This window comes from Carassius gibelio, chromosome A23 (assembly GCF_023724105.1).
Source record: "Carassius gibelio isolate Cgi1373 ecotype wild population from Czech Republic chromosome A23, carGib1.2-hapl.c, whole genome shotgun sequence".
Classification (NCBI taxonomy): domain Eukaryota; kingdom Metazoa; phylum Chordata; class Actinopteri; order Cypriniformes; family Cyprinidae; genus Carassius; species Carassius gibelio.
The window spans coordinates 18,144,731-18,159,288 of record NC_068393.1 but is presented as its reverse complement, the minus strand read 5'-3'; the positions used below and the strand labels follow the sequence as shown (position 1 = coordinate 18,159,288).

The 14,558-nt window shown below is 38.2% G+C and overlaps 1 protein-coding gene across 1 annotated transcript; it reads right to left on the bottom strand.

The window, feature by feature from the left end:
• Positions 1 to 5,280: 5,280 nt before the first annotated feature.
• On the bottom strand, positions 5,281 to 13,696 carry LOC127944402 (T-box transcription factor TBX18-like). The gene is made up of 8 exons (XM_052540299.1): positions 13,170 to 13,696; positions 12,125 to 12,299; positions 11,456 to 11,557; positions 10,642 to 10,813; positions 10,016 to 10,183; positions 8,961 to 9,025; positions 7,594 to 7,688; positions 5,281 to 7,089 (listed from the first exon to the last, which is right to left on the bottom strand). Exons 1-8 carry the CDS (start codon positions 13,393 to 13,395, stop codon positions 6,437 to 6,439), a joined length of 1,656 nt encoding a protein of 551 aa, XP_052396259.1. The 5' UTR covers positions 13,396 to 13,696; the 3' UTR covers positions 5,281 to 6,436.
• Between the last annotated feature and the right edge of the window lie 862 nt (positions 13,697 to 14,558).

Genomic DNA, 14,558 nt, shown 5'->3' with positions numbered 1-14,558 from the left:
TTTTGTGGCTGCGGCTCGTTGATGTAGCTGTCATGGGAGAGTGGACTCTAGTCCAGGAACCCTCCGGATGGAACCGGTGGGACTCAGAGATCTTCTCTAAAACCTAAATAAACCAAGATTTCCTCACTGCCCACCAGAGAGAAAGTGAGAGAGACTTTTGTCTCTAGATAGTCTTTATATGGTTTGAAGTCTGCCAAGTTAATATTACAACAGTTTGTTTCTATGTATCAATTTCATATCCACCCTTGGCAAGATTGTAATGGTAAGTGTTCAGACAATCCATGATAAGCGAATGATAAACAGATGGTATTGTATTTGTTCAGCTGTTGTCCTTTCTTGTGAGTATATACATGCATGTGTGTTTGGGGGCATGTATTAGATGTCAGACTTGGGGTGCAGATTTAATGAGGATGTCATTTTTGACAAGCTTAAAATGACATGCTTCTTATGTTTGTTAGTGTGTGTGTGTGTGTGTGTGTGTGAGAGAGAGAGAGAGAGAGAGAGTGTGTGTGTGTGTGTGTGTGTGTGTGTTTGTAAGGGCACTAGTTGGTTTGAGTGACCTTGAGCTTGTTTTAACCATGAAGGTTTAATGCAATCGGTCACTCATATCTTTGTGTGTGCACGTCTGAGTTTGTATTCATATCTCTGTGTCCTTGGCCTGTTAAGGAATGCAGGGCTCAAAGGTCACGGTCTATACATCCAGAATGCTTTGCATCATGACACACATTCATTTAGCTGTGGAGAGTTTAAAATCATTGCACCTAGTAGAGATAAAATGTATTCTATTCCACTCATCTAAACCTGTCAGTGTGACTTGTTTTATTACTCCGTCCTTTGCTGTTTTTATCTGTTTCTCTTCCAAACTATGTTTTTTATTGCAGTGCTTGCAATGCATGACAGATATGTATTGATATTACATTTTTTTGTACATTTTTGTTATATTTTGATAAACTCTTTTGTTCAACAGTGAAAAGATTTGCATATTCAATTTGATTTTGATTTGGTCTCTTCGGTCTATTTATGCAATAAAATCCATGATTAAATACCAGCACAATGATTTCCAATACTGATCAAATTCCAAAACGTACTTTTTTAAAACACTAACCAAAAACACTTCCTTTTTTTCCTGGTGGAAATGTCAGTCCAGTTTTATTCATTTCTGCTCATTTACACACATCCCTAAATGTCGTAACTTGGCAGACATTTACATTTATAGATTTGGCAGGCACATTTATCCAAAGTGTTTTTACAGTGCATTTACAGTATCAGTTTTTTTTTTGTTGTTGTTGTGAAAATCAAATCCAAAACCTTGCTGTTGCTGATCCCAACAGTTGCATCATGGCATAATTAAAAGTCATTTGTCAAACTCAGATTTTCATAGTTATGAATAATTTCAGAACCCCCAGATCCGACACACAAAAATACGTTTACAAATGTAAACACCCTCATTTGTGCCAAAACACACATTATTATCAGTCATCAGATGATTCATGTCATTACCTAACGATCAGATTTTCATTTCTCTTTTTTTCCTCCCCCTGGAAAAGCTTTCACAGGGCTCCCAAGCATTTCACTGCTCTTCTCTCTCTCTTCCGCTTCTCTCTTTCACTGCTGTGGACACTCATCTCTCTCCTCTCCTCTCCTACTCCTTCCTCCCTCCCTCTCTCTCCCAGGCCGAAATAGTGATCATGGCTGCTGTTTCATCGGCTCTTTGCACTTCTCACTTCTATTAAGATTGATGGTGTGCTGTGCTATAAAAGACTGCTAAGTCTGGCCATAGCATGAAGGAGGGGACCTGACAGGGGAAGAGGCAATGCCAGCCCTCGGCATTCTACTGCTAATGGGACGAGAGAAGTTAGATGTGTGTGTGAGTGTGTATGTGGGATGTCACTATTTATGTTTCATGCTAAAGACAAATGGCCTTTGCTGTTAACTAACTAACTAACTAACTAACTTTTTAGCTGTCTGAGAAGTGGAGGAAGATAAAAACCATGTCACTTTCATACTTGTTTCTTTTTCTTTCATGAGTGTGTGAAGGAAGGTGTGTGATGAAAGCTGACTGTGAGTGGGCTGAGCTGACCTTATCTATGATTTGCATTTCAGTTTTGATTTATCCAAGCCACAGATCGTTTAGACGCCTGGCAAGAAACAGAGAAGACGTTTATAGAAGAGATCAGTTTCTCAGACACACACGCACACATTGTACATAAACAGAGTTTAATGGTTAATGGGGGAGGAGAATGAGGAAGTGTCTCAAAATAATTTTTCATGGTTATTTATATATAGAGAGGCAAATATGACTATAGATCGACATTCATCATGACCTGATATAAGGCTCTGAAAACAGGATTGAACCGTAGCCATTAATCAGACGGGTGGTGGGATTTGATGACAAAGATTAAATGAGTGTAAGAGACACCAGTCAGCTTCAGATTACTGCAACTGTCATCAAATACCCCCCAGACCATTAACGGGTCACACAGACCCTCTCGCCCCCCTACATACACATATCAGTAGCCAGCCACCAGCACAGATCGACCCTATACACCACAGGTGCTCTTCCTGGATCACCCATGAGCACCTGGGACATACACACGCTGTCCACTTGTCCTTTCACACTTGTATCTGAGTGAAATGTCCTGCACACAGAAGGGTTTGATATTACCCTTCGACTCCCTCATGCAGCTTATTTCTGACGAGGAATGGGCCAATGTTAGTTGACCTTTAAAAACAGAGAAAATATAGATAAAATTATATTTTACTTTACATTTATTGAAATATAAATGAATCCCTAAATTACATATTCACAAAATGAGGGTTTATTTTGAAGTTTTTATAAGGCTTATATTATGCAAACTGGGACATTAAATAGCAATATTATAACCATAAGCATTAATAGATGCAGTTGCTATGAAAATTAACATGCACAATTAACATGCACAATTGCTGTTTTAGACTAACAATGATAAATGAGATCTTAATGACAATTGGACAGAGGTAAAGTATGATTTAACCAAAAAATTGTGTTTTAAGTGTAAAATACTCTTTCCTCTCCTCATCACCATATCATTTTGGAGAATATCCGCTGAACGCAAGAAGCATACGCTCTTCTGTGTCATCTGTGCTCTACGAATGCGCTGTTTTCATTCAAATCAAAGCGTAAATACACATAGAAAACATATCCTTCTGTTGCGGCTGACACAGATGCTTTGTTCAGCGGATATTCTCCAAAATGGCACTACGGTGATGCAGGGAGACACAGAGGAGACAAATTGTTGAAAAAATTCATTATTTTTGTTTTCCTGGCATACAAAAAGTATTCGCGTCACTTCATAAAATTCAGATTGAATCACTGATGGCAGATGGACTATTCTGATGATGTCTTTCATACATTTCTGGACCTTGAAAGTACAATTTACTTAGTCTTTGGGACAGTCACAAGCCTCCCAGTTTTAATCCAAAATATATTAAATTGTGTTCTGAAGACAAAGCTTTTACGGGTTTGGAATGACATGGGAGTAAGTAATTAATGACAAAATGTTCATTTTTGGTTGGAATGACCCTTTAACACTTTTTTATGATGTGTCACGATTGTTTGACCACATCATAAAAAGAAAGACAAGGATTTCTAAAATATCATCTAGTATCCAGCGTTTGTATTAGTAATAGGCAATGCAGAACACAAGGCTCCTCTCTAAAGTAAATTGTAAAGCATGCTATTAGTGGGTATGGAAGTTAAATGTCAGACCAAATAGAAATATTCCAGGAGACACATTGAATAATATTTTTAACAGTGCATGGTAATGTGATGTGGGCTGAGTTGCACAGATTGAAATAAGGCTTGCTTTCTTCCCAAACCATAATGGACGTTTGAGGAGCTGTTAAACAAGAATAAATTATACATGATTTGTGTGAACAGTTGAATGTAATGTACTGCCCTTTCTAGGTTGTTTTGGGGTCTTAATGACTAAAGATCAGACATCATTTTCTGTAACTCTCTATACTTGAATGTTGAAAAGTTGTAAATGTGCAAAAGATAGATTGCACAATCAATAAAAATCCTCTCGAAGTAGATAATTGACGTCTGTAAGACCTGTGAGATGAAGTCAGGAGTGTGAAAATGTAATACTGTGTTGGCCGTGTAGAGATGATGGTGCCAGGCAGTGAGGGACTGAAAGTTGATCCTGTATGCCAACACACTGACAGGAAAAGAGAGCCCTGGCAGAATAGTGGTGACCAGTACAGAAGGCATGCTAGCCAGTCAATCTAAAAAGCATCTGTAGATGAGTTATATGACACTTATTGCTGGATATGAAAATCATTATGGACAAAAATAAACAAGCTTCTTTTTCATTTGCTTTTAAATGATTGTGTTTAAGGTTAACTGCAAATGGATGGTTATTTTTTATAGTAATTAAAGTGAAGTGTATATGTGTAAATAATTCTTCTCTTTATATACAGTATGTATCTATAATGTGTGTGACATTTGTTAAATGATTGATGACATGAGTTAATGTCCTCATGTTTACTGATAATGAGCCAGCAATGTGAGTGTGTGTGCATAAGGATATGGGTGTATGCAAGGTTTGCCAACCATAGGGGGCTATCACCTGTTAGTGAGATACAGCAAGCCAACCATTCCTCTGTTCTAAAATAAAAAAGCACCGAACAACCTTTCTCTGCATATGCTGTTTGTCCGTCACCTTTAGTCCATAACAGGTGTCTCACTAGTTCTGCTTTCGAAGACAGACCAATAACAACATGTATTTAAACACTCCTAATACAAATTCCTAGTGCTGTTTGAGTATTTAATGTTAAAGAAATTAGCCAAATTTCAAACACTACCTGTTTCAAATCCCCTAATTTATTTTTATATCTGTGGTATATTAGGTGTTGAAAGTTAGTAGTGTTCAGAAGGTCTTGCATAACCTCCTTAAGATACACATACATTCTCAACTGCAACCTAACCACAGTACAAATACATGACGATGGTGTGTGTAATGTCACACTCATTTACCGTTTCGCATGAACAGAATAATGTTGTTGGCATGTATGATCTCTCAGTGACAGAAGTGTTTTTAAACTGTAAGGTCGCAAGTTCAGACTTTATGTCTTTGTGTGCATTAATGCATTTTGTTTGTGTGTGTGTGTTTGTTGTTTGTGCTGCTCTCCAGGAGCCCCTGGTGGTATTTTTCATTTGTTAGGCATTCCGAACCTTTGCCTGACCCCAAAAGAAGCATCTGATGCTGAAACACACATGCACACACTCCACAATTATGCTTTAGCATATGGGTATATTTTATTTGGCTCAAAGGGTTTTCTAATTCTCAGGCCAACAAGAGTCAAACATGGAGGTAATGTCTATTGTGGCCACTCTGGCAAAAAAGCCTGAATACGAAAAAGCAAGTATTTAAAATTGCTGTTAAGTGCAAGTGAAATCTTTACACAGTATCAATAATATTCATTTTCTCCATATTTGTGAAAAAGGGAAAAGCATTCTTTTCGGTCCTTGGATTAAGAGCGAGACAGCTGACCTGGAATCAGCATGTATCTCGTGGTAGGACTATAATCTTTCTGAAGAATGCCAATGGTTTTATTTATAAAGTGTGAGAATTATCATCTCAGATCAGATTTCATTCAGCCTTGTCTGTTCCAAGAGTTGGAGAGCAGTGCTGATCCTGAGCAAAACCCTTTGACTTGGAGAGAATTTGTAAACACTAGCCCACGTTTCCTTTTTCTTCGTCCAGTTTCATTTTAAAGCACATTATCTGCCATAAATGCTGAGTGGAAATGCTTAAAACCCCAGCACAAACAAGACGTTTGCCCAGAGTGACAGTTACCTGCTGATTGTCACCTTGCAAACTATGTAGTTAAAAAGCATTGGCAATGCAGTTTGTGTTTGTGACATCACTTCCTGTATTTTTTTCAGTCTGCTCACTTTTAAGTGCCAAACTCTGTTTTATTGTCCATAAGACACCGAGTCCAGCCTCACAAAACTCATCTGTTAAACTCCTCACACTTCGACCAGAAGTTCAGGGGTCTCATTGAACCTTGATGAGATCTGATGGTTGATATCCTTTTATGCTGTGAAACAGTGTCTGTAAAGTGTTTTCTGGCTTTCCCACATTATTCTTCAGGCATTTCCATACCCTAATGTCCAATAATGGTCTGTGCTGCTTCATCAGAATGATTTTTAAGACATAAAGGCTTTTTAAAAATATCCACAATGTGATCTTCAGCTGTCATTTACATAAAACATAAATGATATTGCAGATTTGTCTCCTTTCCTTTTCATTGCAGTATGTGCGTCTCTCAACTCTTGCAAAAGTGATGAACCTCCAGGAGATAATAAATTATACTATTGACTAGTCTTCAACTAGTTTATACTCAAAGAAAACATTCTTAGCTGAGTTTGAAGTCCGTCAAAGGATGCAGGTCATGCCATGTGGGCTGTCACCTGGGAGGTGGAGCTTGTCATCCCCAAAGTCCGTGAGTCAAAAAGATTCTGTTGACTGCTGCTGAGCATTTGCAGACTGTCCACAGTGGCTAGGACCTGCCTGTCTGTCAGTGTCCCGCTCGGGGAGGACCCAAGGAATGAACTTTGTGTAACTGCTGTTTTTTCAGTGCTGGTGGCCAGGCGAGGAGAAGTGGAAAAGTTGTAACCATAGAGACCATATGGGCTGTGCAAGCGGAACCCATTATAGGAACCCGGTGTGCTCTGATTGGTAGAAAATGCATTATGGGTGTGGCTGGGCATTAGGTACTGCAGCTGGGAGGTTGTGCTTGGCATTCCGTGGATCTGGATTGGCAGGCCAGTCTGTGTACACGAGAATGCTTCACCTTCTGTCCCGTTCACATACGTGGAGCTCCGAGTCGAGGAAAACGCGTCTGCTGCTGGGCTGGCCAGTCGACTGTAGTCTGTGGAGAAGGGAGGGGCATAGCGATGGAGTGGGTGGCTTGTTCGACTGCAGGTGGTGTAATCACACACTGGCCCCGTCCCTGAAGCTAGGTGAAATGTAGGGGACGAGGATGAGGACAGCAGATGCGAGTGTGCTGAAGACCCAACAACACCATGAGAGCCGGCTGCACCTGTGAGCAGTCATACATTTCAATTACACAATTCATATAAAACATATACATATAACATAAAAAAAATACAGATATAGACCTTGTGCATCAGAGAAACATTTTTAGAATTTTATCTTGGAACTTCCATTTTTGCATCTCTAGCATCAATGTTGAAGAATGTTGAAGTTTCACTTGCATTTCCACTAGGAATCTGTCCGATTTGGAGTTTTGTATGAGGACGAAAAAAATCCCAGCATAAGTTTTGCTTATTTTCAAGTTGGTCACATGAATTTGCAAAATGGAGCAACAAAAACCTTCTTGGTGTGAGCAGTGCTTCTTACATCTCTACGCTATTGAGAATAGACAACAATACAAAACCTTTTTGCTTGGAAAATTTCTCTGCAACTAAACCAGTGTGACAAACCTTGATTCTAAACAAATACTTATAAACCCATTGTGCAAGAATGTATTAAGGCAGGGAAACACACACACAGACACACATATATATATAAACACATACAGTACCTTGTTTAGTGATTCCAGGGATGTCCTCAAATGTCAGGGTTCTCAGTGAGGGCCGCCAGAACGCATATGACTCAACTAGAGCCTCTAGTCCCATCCTACAATGAACAAGCATTCTGATTAATAAACACATGCCACTCTTTAAAGATATACAAAAACTCTCAATATGCTTACAAAAACAAAGGCAAGAGTGATTCAGTAAAGCACTCAGTCCACTTAGCAGAAAAGCTCTTAACTTTCCAACAGTGTGTTCAGTCCTGCCAGCCATCTTAGTACAAAGCCCTTTCCTTATCAGTGTGTACTTGGACATTAAAGCAGAGCAGGTAATGAAGAACATAAAGTGTGTGTGTTGTTGTGAATGAATGGCAAGGCTATAATTATTTTCCCATAGCTTTATCGGTGGGATCAGACATAGAGTGCAGGAAGCCACAGTTAAAGCTTTACGAGGAGAGAGAAAGAAAAATGGAGGGGAAGTAATAGTGGTGCTCGGTGCGCCTTGTTAATGTGGACGTTACCCCACCCCCTCTGCTGTACCACTCAGGCGATAATTCACACAAGATGCCTCAACATGTTTCGACCCCAGTTTTATCAGCTACACCACTTGTTAGCTATCAAGTGGCCGTGTTTGTTTAGCAAACTGCTTAACTTTTCCTGTAACACTGAGACACGGGGTTGGTCTAAGTGCGCTGCGAGACCTTGCAGAGGGACAGATGAAATGTGGATGTACGTGGTCTGGTGTGATTCAGTGGGGCGTTAAAAACACTCTCGTTTAAATCTAATGAGCAGAGGTAAACTTCCCCACTGAGCTTGCGAGCCAGTGTCACACAAGCCTTATTTCTGAACAGCCTCCATTGCGCATTTATTATTTATCTTGTTTTATGTGAAGATGGAGATTATTTTTACTGTGCTGTGTATTTTCAGTTATACATTTGTTTTGTCTAAGGGCTTTTAATGTGACACTGTTTTTATGTTTATTTTGTCTGGGCTTCACTGGAATCTTTTAGTTTGGCTGAAAGAAGACTTTTCCCTTTGGATAAACAATTATCCGATAATCCTTTAATATGGTTTGATAGTTCTGAAATAACTAAATTCTGATGTCAGAATTTGAACACGTTTGTTCGAAAACGTTTGTTGCCTCAAAGAGAGCTAGAGATATGTAAATGTAATGAAGTGTAATTTATCTTCTGCCTTACAAAAAAAAAAAAAGAGCAGAAACTACTGTACACACCTTGTCCAAATTTAGTAAAACTATAATCTATTCTGTGCTAGATGGGTTTGACTCAAGAACCTTGGAAGACATTTCCCTCAGTGCCAGTATTAGTGTAGTTACTGTCAAACAAAGATCTTTACATATAGTTTACTATATTTACCTGTTTCTTCCAGAGTCTCTGAATCCTTTTGCAAATGGGTTCCTGTCGATCTTCAGTCTTGTTATCTGTAAAAGATCCACACACAAAACACATTCTCCTTACTGACCCAAAGCCTGTAATGTCAAATTCCCTGACCTAGCACCAGTGACCCTTATCCCACAATGCAATGTGTGTGGGTTTATTTTAAAAGCTTTTTGCTTCCGCATATATGTGTGAGAGAAAGCATGCGTGTTGTGTTTTTATAAGCTCAGACAAATGGATGACATAATTTCGAAAACTTGGCAGTAACATGAAAATGATACGATTTCGAGCTCTAACTTATCAAAAACATGCTCTGGTATTAATCTTTTAGCAAATCAAAACAAACGTAATTTTAATGAAATTAAATTTCTAAAGTATTTGTACTTTTTTCCTTTGGTTGCAATTTATCAATACATTGCTTCTGAACTGCTGGCACAGGAAAGTCGATGCATATGCCTAAATAAACACTTATGTAACGGTGCTCTTTATAAATAAATGACCCTTTATGGGGTGCTGATCATTTTTTTAGTCTCATAGAGGCTTTGATCTAACAAGAACCTTTCAACTCCCAGCTGCTTTAGGCAATTTGTATGATTATTTCAATTAAACAATTCGTAAATTATACAGGCTAGTATAGAGTGCAGATAATTCTGTTGATTCTTCTTTATAGCTGATTACTGTTTTAATTTTGCATATCTTGTAACAAAATAATAAAATGATTTATATTGATAATACTTGCTTCTGTTGTGCTTGCTGGTTTTTATTTTTTACATTTTCTTTCTTTAGCAGTGTTAGGCTAATGTACATTAACATTTTGTCTTGCTTGCCTGGACTTATAAAAAATGAACAGGCATTTTTGTTGTGACTTTCCTGCATGTTTATTTATTTTTTTATAAAAATCATGATTTAATAAAAGGAAATGGCACTGAGTCCTCTTCATTTTAAGAATTGATGTGACATTTAGTAGCATTTTTTATGATTTGTGTAATCAAATTGTGCACTGGATAGTTATAGCATGATGTGGAGTCAATTACCTGTTGGTTTTGGTATGCAGTCACCGTTGTGAAGACCGTTTCTGGGAAGGAAAATAGTTTGACACCATCCCCAGTGGGAACTGCCTTAACGGGTGAGAGTTCTTCACCGCACTCCTTACGGATGACGTGGACACGGGGCTGGTACTTGTGCATAGAGTGAAGAATGATCTGGAAAACATTACATTGCGCATCCGTGTTTAGAATGGGAAACGGAGGAATTACCAAAGCCGTTTTCTACCTCAATAAAAACACACATGCCTCCATTTTCAAAGGCCAAACAGGCCTTTAACTGCCTCGCACTGGGATGCTTTCAATTGAGATTGTTTACAACCCTCCACATTACAACATGTTTAGGCCTTTAAAAAAAATCCAGCAAAACAAAATGCACACCAGGCGACAATGGCTAGCATGTTTGTATGGGGTGCTGGAAAAGAGTTTCTAATTATAACATTGAATTTATTTCAAAATCACATAAGGAAATTCTGCTGTGCTTCACAAACTCATCAAACCTTAATATGTTTACAGGTTTCCTCTCAGGCCTAACAGACTAGACAGAAGAAATGTGATTTTTTTTCTGATCAATATACAGTAATTCTTCTGGGATATAAATAACAAAATTCTCTCACATGGCCTTGGTCGTCGAGCTCATTGTTGGTCAGTTTGAGTTTGTCGAAGCTTAAAATTTGGCGCATCCACGTCTCACCGGAAGCAGGCGAATCAGGATGAATGTAGACACGTGGAGGGACCGGAGAGTCGGCGTTACCCGCTACCATCCACTTCGAGCTGTGGTACACGTACCTTGGAAGAGAAAAAGAGTCAGTGTCACATAATGTGAATTTTAGATAGTATAACACATGGCTCAACCTTTCAAAGCAATTTCTGTCAGAAATTTTCTGAACGTAGGCTAATGTGAGGTTAGTCACGCGCAATGCAAATGTTTTGTACCCTAGTACAAGTCTAAGACCTCAAAGATCTTTAAAACAAAACAGCTTTCTGGGATGTAAAAAAAATATGTAAAAAAAAAAGAAGTGTGTGTGTGTGTATGTATGTATATATGTGTATATTATATATATATATATATATATATATATATATATATATAATGTATGAATGTTGATTCAGAACCCTCTTAATCCGCTCTCATTAAGATGCACAGAGCAGCCCTCAATAAACTAACGCGTTATGAATTTGTTTTGACTGTAGTTGTCTCATGACCTTCAGGTCCAGCAGGTCAAGCTCCCAAAAGGGCATCGCAAAAGGCCATACCGAACATGTCAACAACGTCCGGGAATGCCATTTGTTGAGATGGCTATAGTTCAAAATGTTCAATATTATGTTTGCACATTTTTAGTTTGTTTCGATTATTTGTCTACAAAAGCTGCAGCATGCAGGCTGCCCTACAGCGACCAGTTGGTAAGACAAATTTCGTAAATTGCTCACCTGTACCGTTTGTTGTCGACAGGAACAATATCCATCGCGACATAATACTGTTGATGAGGATCCAGTCCCGCAATCTTAACTCTCATCGCGGGAAACATTCGCCTAGGGATAAAATGACATTGTATATTAATATTTTAGTTTGGCCTAGCTACATCACATTTACTAAGTGCGGAACTTTTACCTTGAAGTGGGCATAATTTTTCTAATCTACATTTTTTCTAACTAAAATATGTAATTTCAATTAATGTTGTGTAATTTGTTCAGTAATTTAAATAAATTGTCATTATGAATGAATACAATTCCACAAAAATCAACATCAAATACAAACGTATAGCTAAGTAGCCTAATGCACACCATGCACGACTAATATAAGTAAATAGTAAATACATAGACCTATATGTATTTTTTTTTTAATCTTCGACATTTTGACACTTTTAGGGACATTTTCAAAAATTGTTTGTTAAACGTAGGCTAGTATTCAATTGCTCCATGTATCTGAAAGTAACATTTACATCTAACATGTGTCAAAGGAGACTATAGCGTAGCATATTTTACTAAAAATTTATAAAAACAGTCTTTCTATTACCACTATATTCAAATACAAATGTTTAATATTATAATAGTTAGCTAATAATTATTAAACTGTTTAACATGTTTTGTGTGATGCACCTGCCGGCTTTGGTGATGATCATTTCAGTTCCTATCTCGTGGAATCGCTTCCACAAGTCTGAGCCCTGCAGGTCCACGCGCATCTCCTCCCCGCAGCTCGTGCCTGAATGCACGAGGACCTGCGAGCCTTTGGATGCAGGTTGTGGGCTATCCAACAACACGTCCTCAGACTCCGCTGAGAAAGACAGAAAATTTTGTTCTCGATTATTTAATATTTTAACTGCAGAAAACTTTTAATTTAAACGACTGTTGCAATAACGGCCGAGTGTTGAAGTGGCATGCATAGGAATTTGCGATGGCTGGCTCAGAAGTCATTGCAAGTATTTATAAACTTTTTATATTTTAATGTTGTTAAACATTACAATGCGATTATAAATAACCTGCAGTTTTTTTTCTTTTTCTCTTCTTTTGACGTTATTGTTGTTTAATTTATTTGGTTTGGCGCCAGTCAAAGTCATGGAATTATTGTAAAAAATTACATTTATATTAACCATATGCATTTCTGACGAATTATATTAGTTTCCTTTAAAAAGAAAAAGAAAAAAACTCTTAGAGACATAGAAAAAGTGAATTGTATTTTTATCCATATTATTCTACAACAGTTAGCCTGTTTATTTATTTATTATTACTATAAAAAAAATTAAGAGTATTCCTGTGTAGGATTTCGTGAAAGCAAGTTAATTTGAGTGTTTATGACTGTTTTTGTCCACTGTATTTCTCATCTTTTGTCACCGTGACTTCACTCCATTACACCTCTAAATTACAAAGGTGTTTTACTTTTTAATTTTGTTAGTAAAAAACAAAACTTATCTTTAATGTGAATTATTGTTTGCCATTTATTTGGAAGCCTGCACTGGTCAAAATACAGAATAACGACGGGTGTAGGCTATTTTCTTCGTACAGTGTTACTTTTCAGCTGACATAATTACAAATATAAAAATATAGCCTAAATATAAAATACAAAATTGATTTGTTTTGCGTACGTGTCACACAGAATTATTATGGTTTAGTTGCAGTCAAAACTCTAGAAGGCTAGCCTACTTACGGGATTCGTCGCTTGCACAGTCTGTCTCACAACTCCTGGTGCTTGGACAAGTTCTCTCAGTCCGGGGCTGCGGGCTTTCTGTCAGGTTCGACACCTCGTTTTCTTTCTCACAAAAGTTTTCATTGTCCTCCTCAAGCTTTCTTTTTTTCTCCGTACCAATAAGTGCTTCTACCGAGAATGCGTGCGCTTTAAGGCTCATACACGGGGACCGTCGTTTCTCAGCCATGGTAACAAACCGAGAAGACCGATTGGCCGAGAAAGAGAAGTTCACGAGAAGTGCATTTGCAACAGCACTTAATCTAGCATTCCTTGAGTCAGAATAGTCCGCTTCAGTAGCTAATTACCACGATGTGACAAGGACGTTGAAAACCAAGCGACAGTCAATTTAAAACAGTCTCATCGGTCTGTCAACGCGTACAGACACCGAGGCAGTGACCGGGATTCGTTAAAGTGTCAATAACCAAGGCAGAGGATGGGCGTGGCTGCCTCACGTCAATCACCGGTGGCGCACGGCGTTTCGGCCCCTCGTGTAGAAAGTTCCGCCCATAAGTGGTAAAGCGGCCTGGCAGAATGAATCATCTCTCGCTCACTGAGCTCCAGTCATGCTCTCGGCATTGCGATAATTTTCACACTCCGACTGCACATGCTCCACATGCTTCCGCATTACCTCCCCACTAGCCCTTGTGAGCCAATCGTGTCGAATTATTACCAAATCTACGCCTGTATCTTCTTGAGGCCCAGCAATAAGACCTGTTAAACCTAACCTGACATGAGACGTGCAGTCTATAGTTTCTGAATACAAGTCCCCAAGAAGCACTAATTTTTTATTAAGATATACAATTGCAGGTATATATCCTCTAAACAATGCCATTAATGTTGAATTGTTATAATACGTTATTTTTTTGATTTTTAAAACGCCTGAAAAAGTGTTTGCATTGATTTGAATACATTTAAATAGCCTATAAATTAGACAAATTTACAATGCAATTATGAATATGATAGCCTTCAGTTATAGTTAAGTTTTTTTTCTTTAAACACAGGCTGAGCATTATGATTGATGGTGTAGCCTATTTTCGATAGGCTGTTTGTGTTTCTTGTTTATCTATCAGGCAATATAATGAAATCGAAGGGAGAACATTTCAGATGGTTTCAAAGAAACTGGGATTTTGCAAAAGAATGTATGCTAGACCTACTTGGCCAAATATCAATTTGTCTTAAACCTGTTTTTACCGAGAAATTTTTTCTTCCAAATTTAGGCCAAGTCGCGTAAGTTATCATGCTTTAGATGATACGATTTATTTAAACCCATGTGATTTTTAGAGCATGTTGTGGGTGTAATGTAGATGCTCCATCTACCCGCCGTTTGGAAAGTGCGAATTATTGCACGGT

What these genes read in the sequence shown, in the direction of transcription:
- LOC127944402 (XM_052540299.1), bottom strand. Translation starts at nt 13,395, where the DNA reads ATGGCTGAGAAACGACGGTCCCCGTGTATGAGCCTTAAAGCGCACGCA. An exon ending in ATCATCACCAAAGCCGGCAG is followed by an intron (nt 11,558 to 12,124) that starts GTGCATCACACA and finishes TTTTATCCCTAG; the next exon opens with GCGAATGTTTCCCGCGATGA. An exon ending in CCCTGGAATCACTAAACAAG is followed by an intron (nt 7,090 to 7,593) that starts GTACTGTATGTG and finishes GACTGCTCACAG; the next exon opens with GTGCAGCCGGCTCTCATGGT.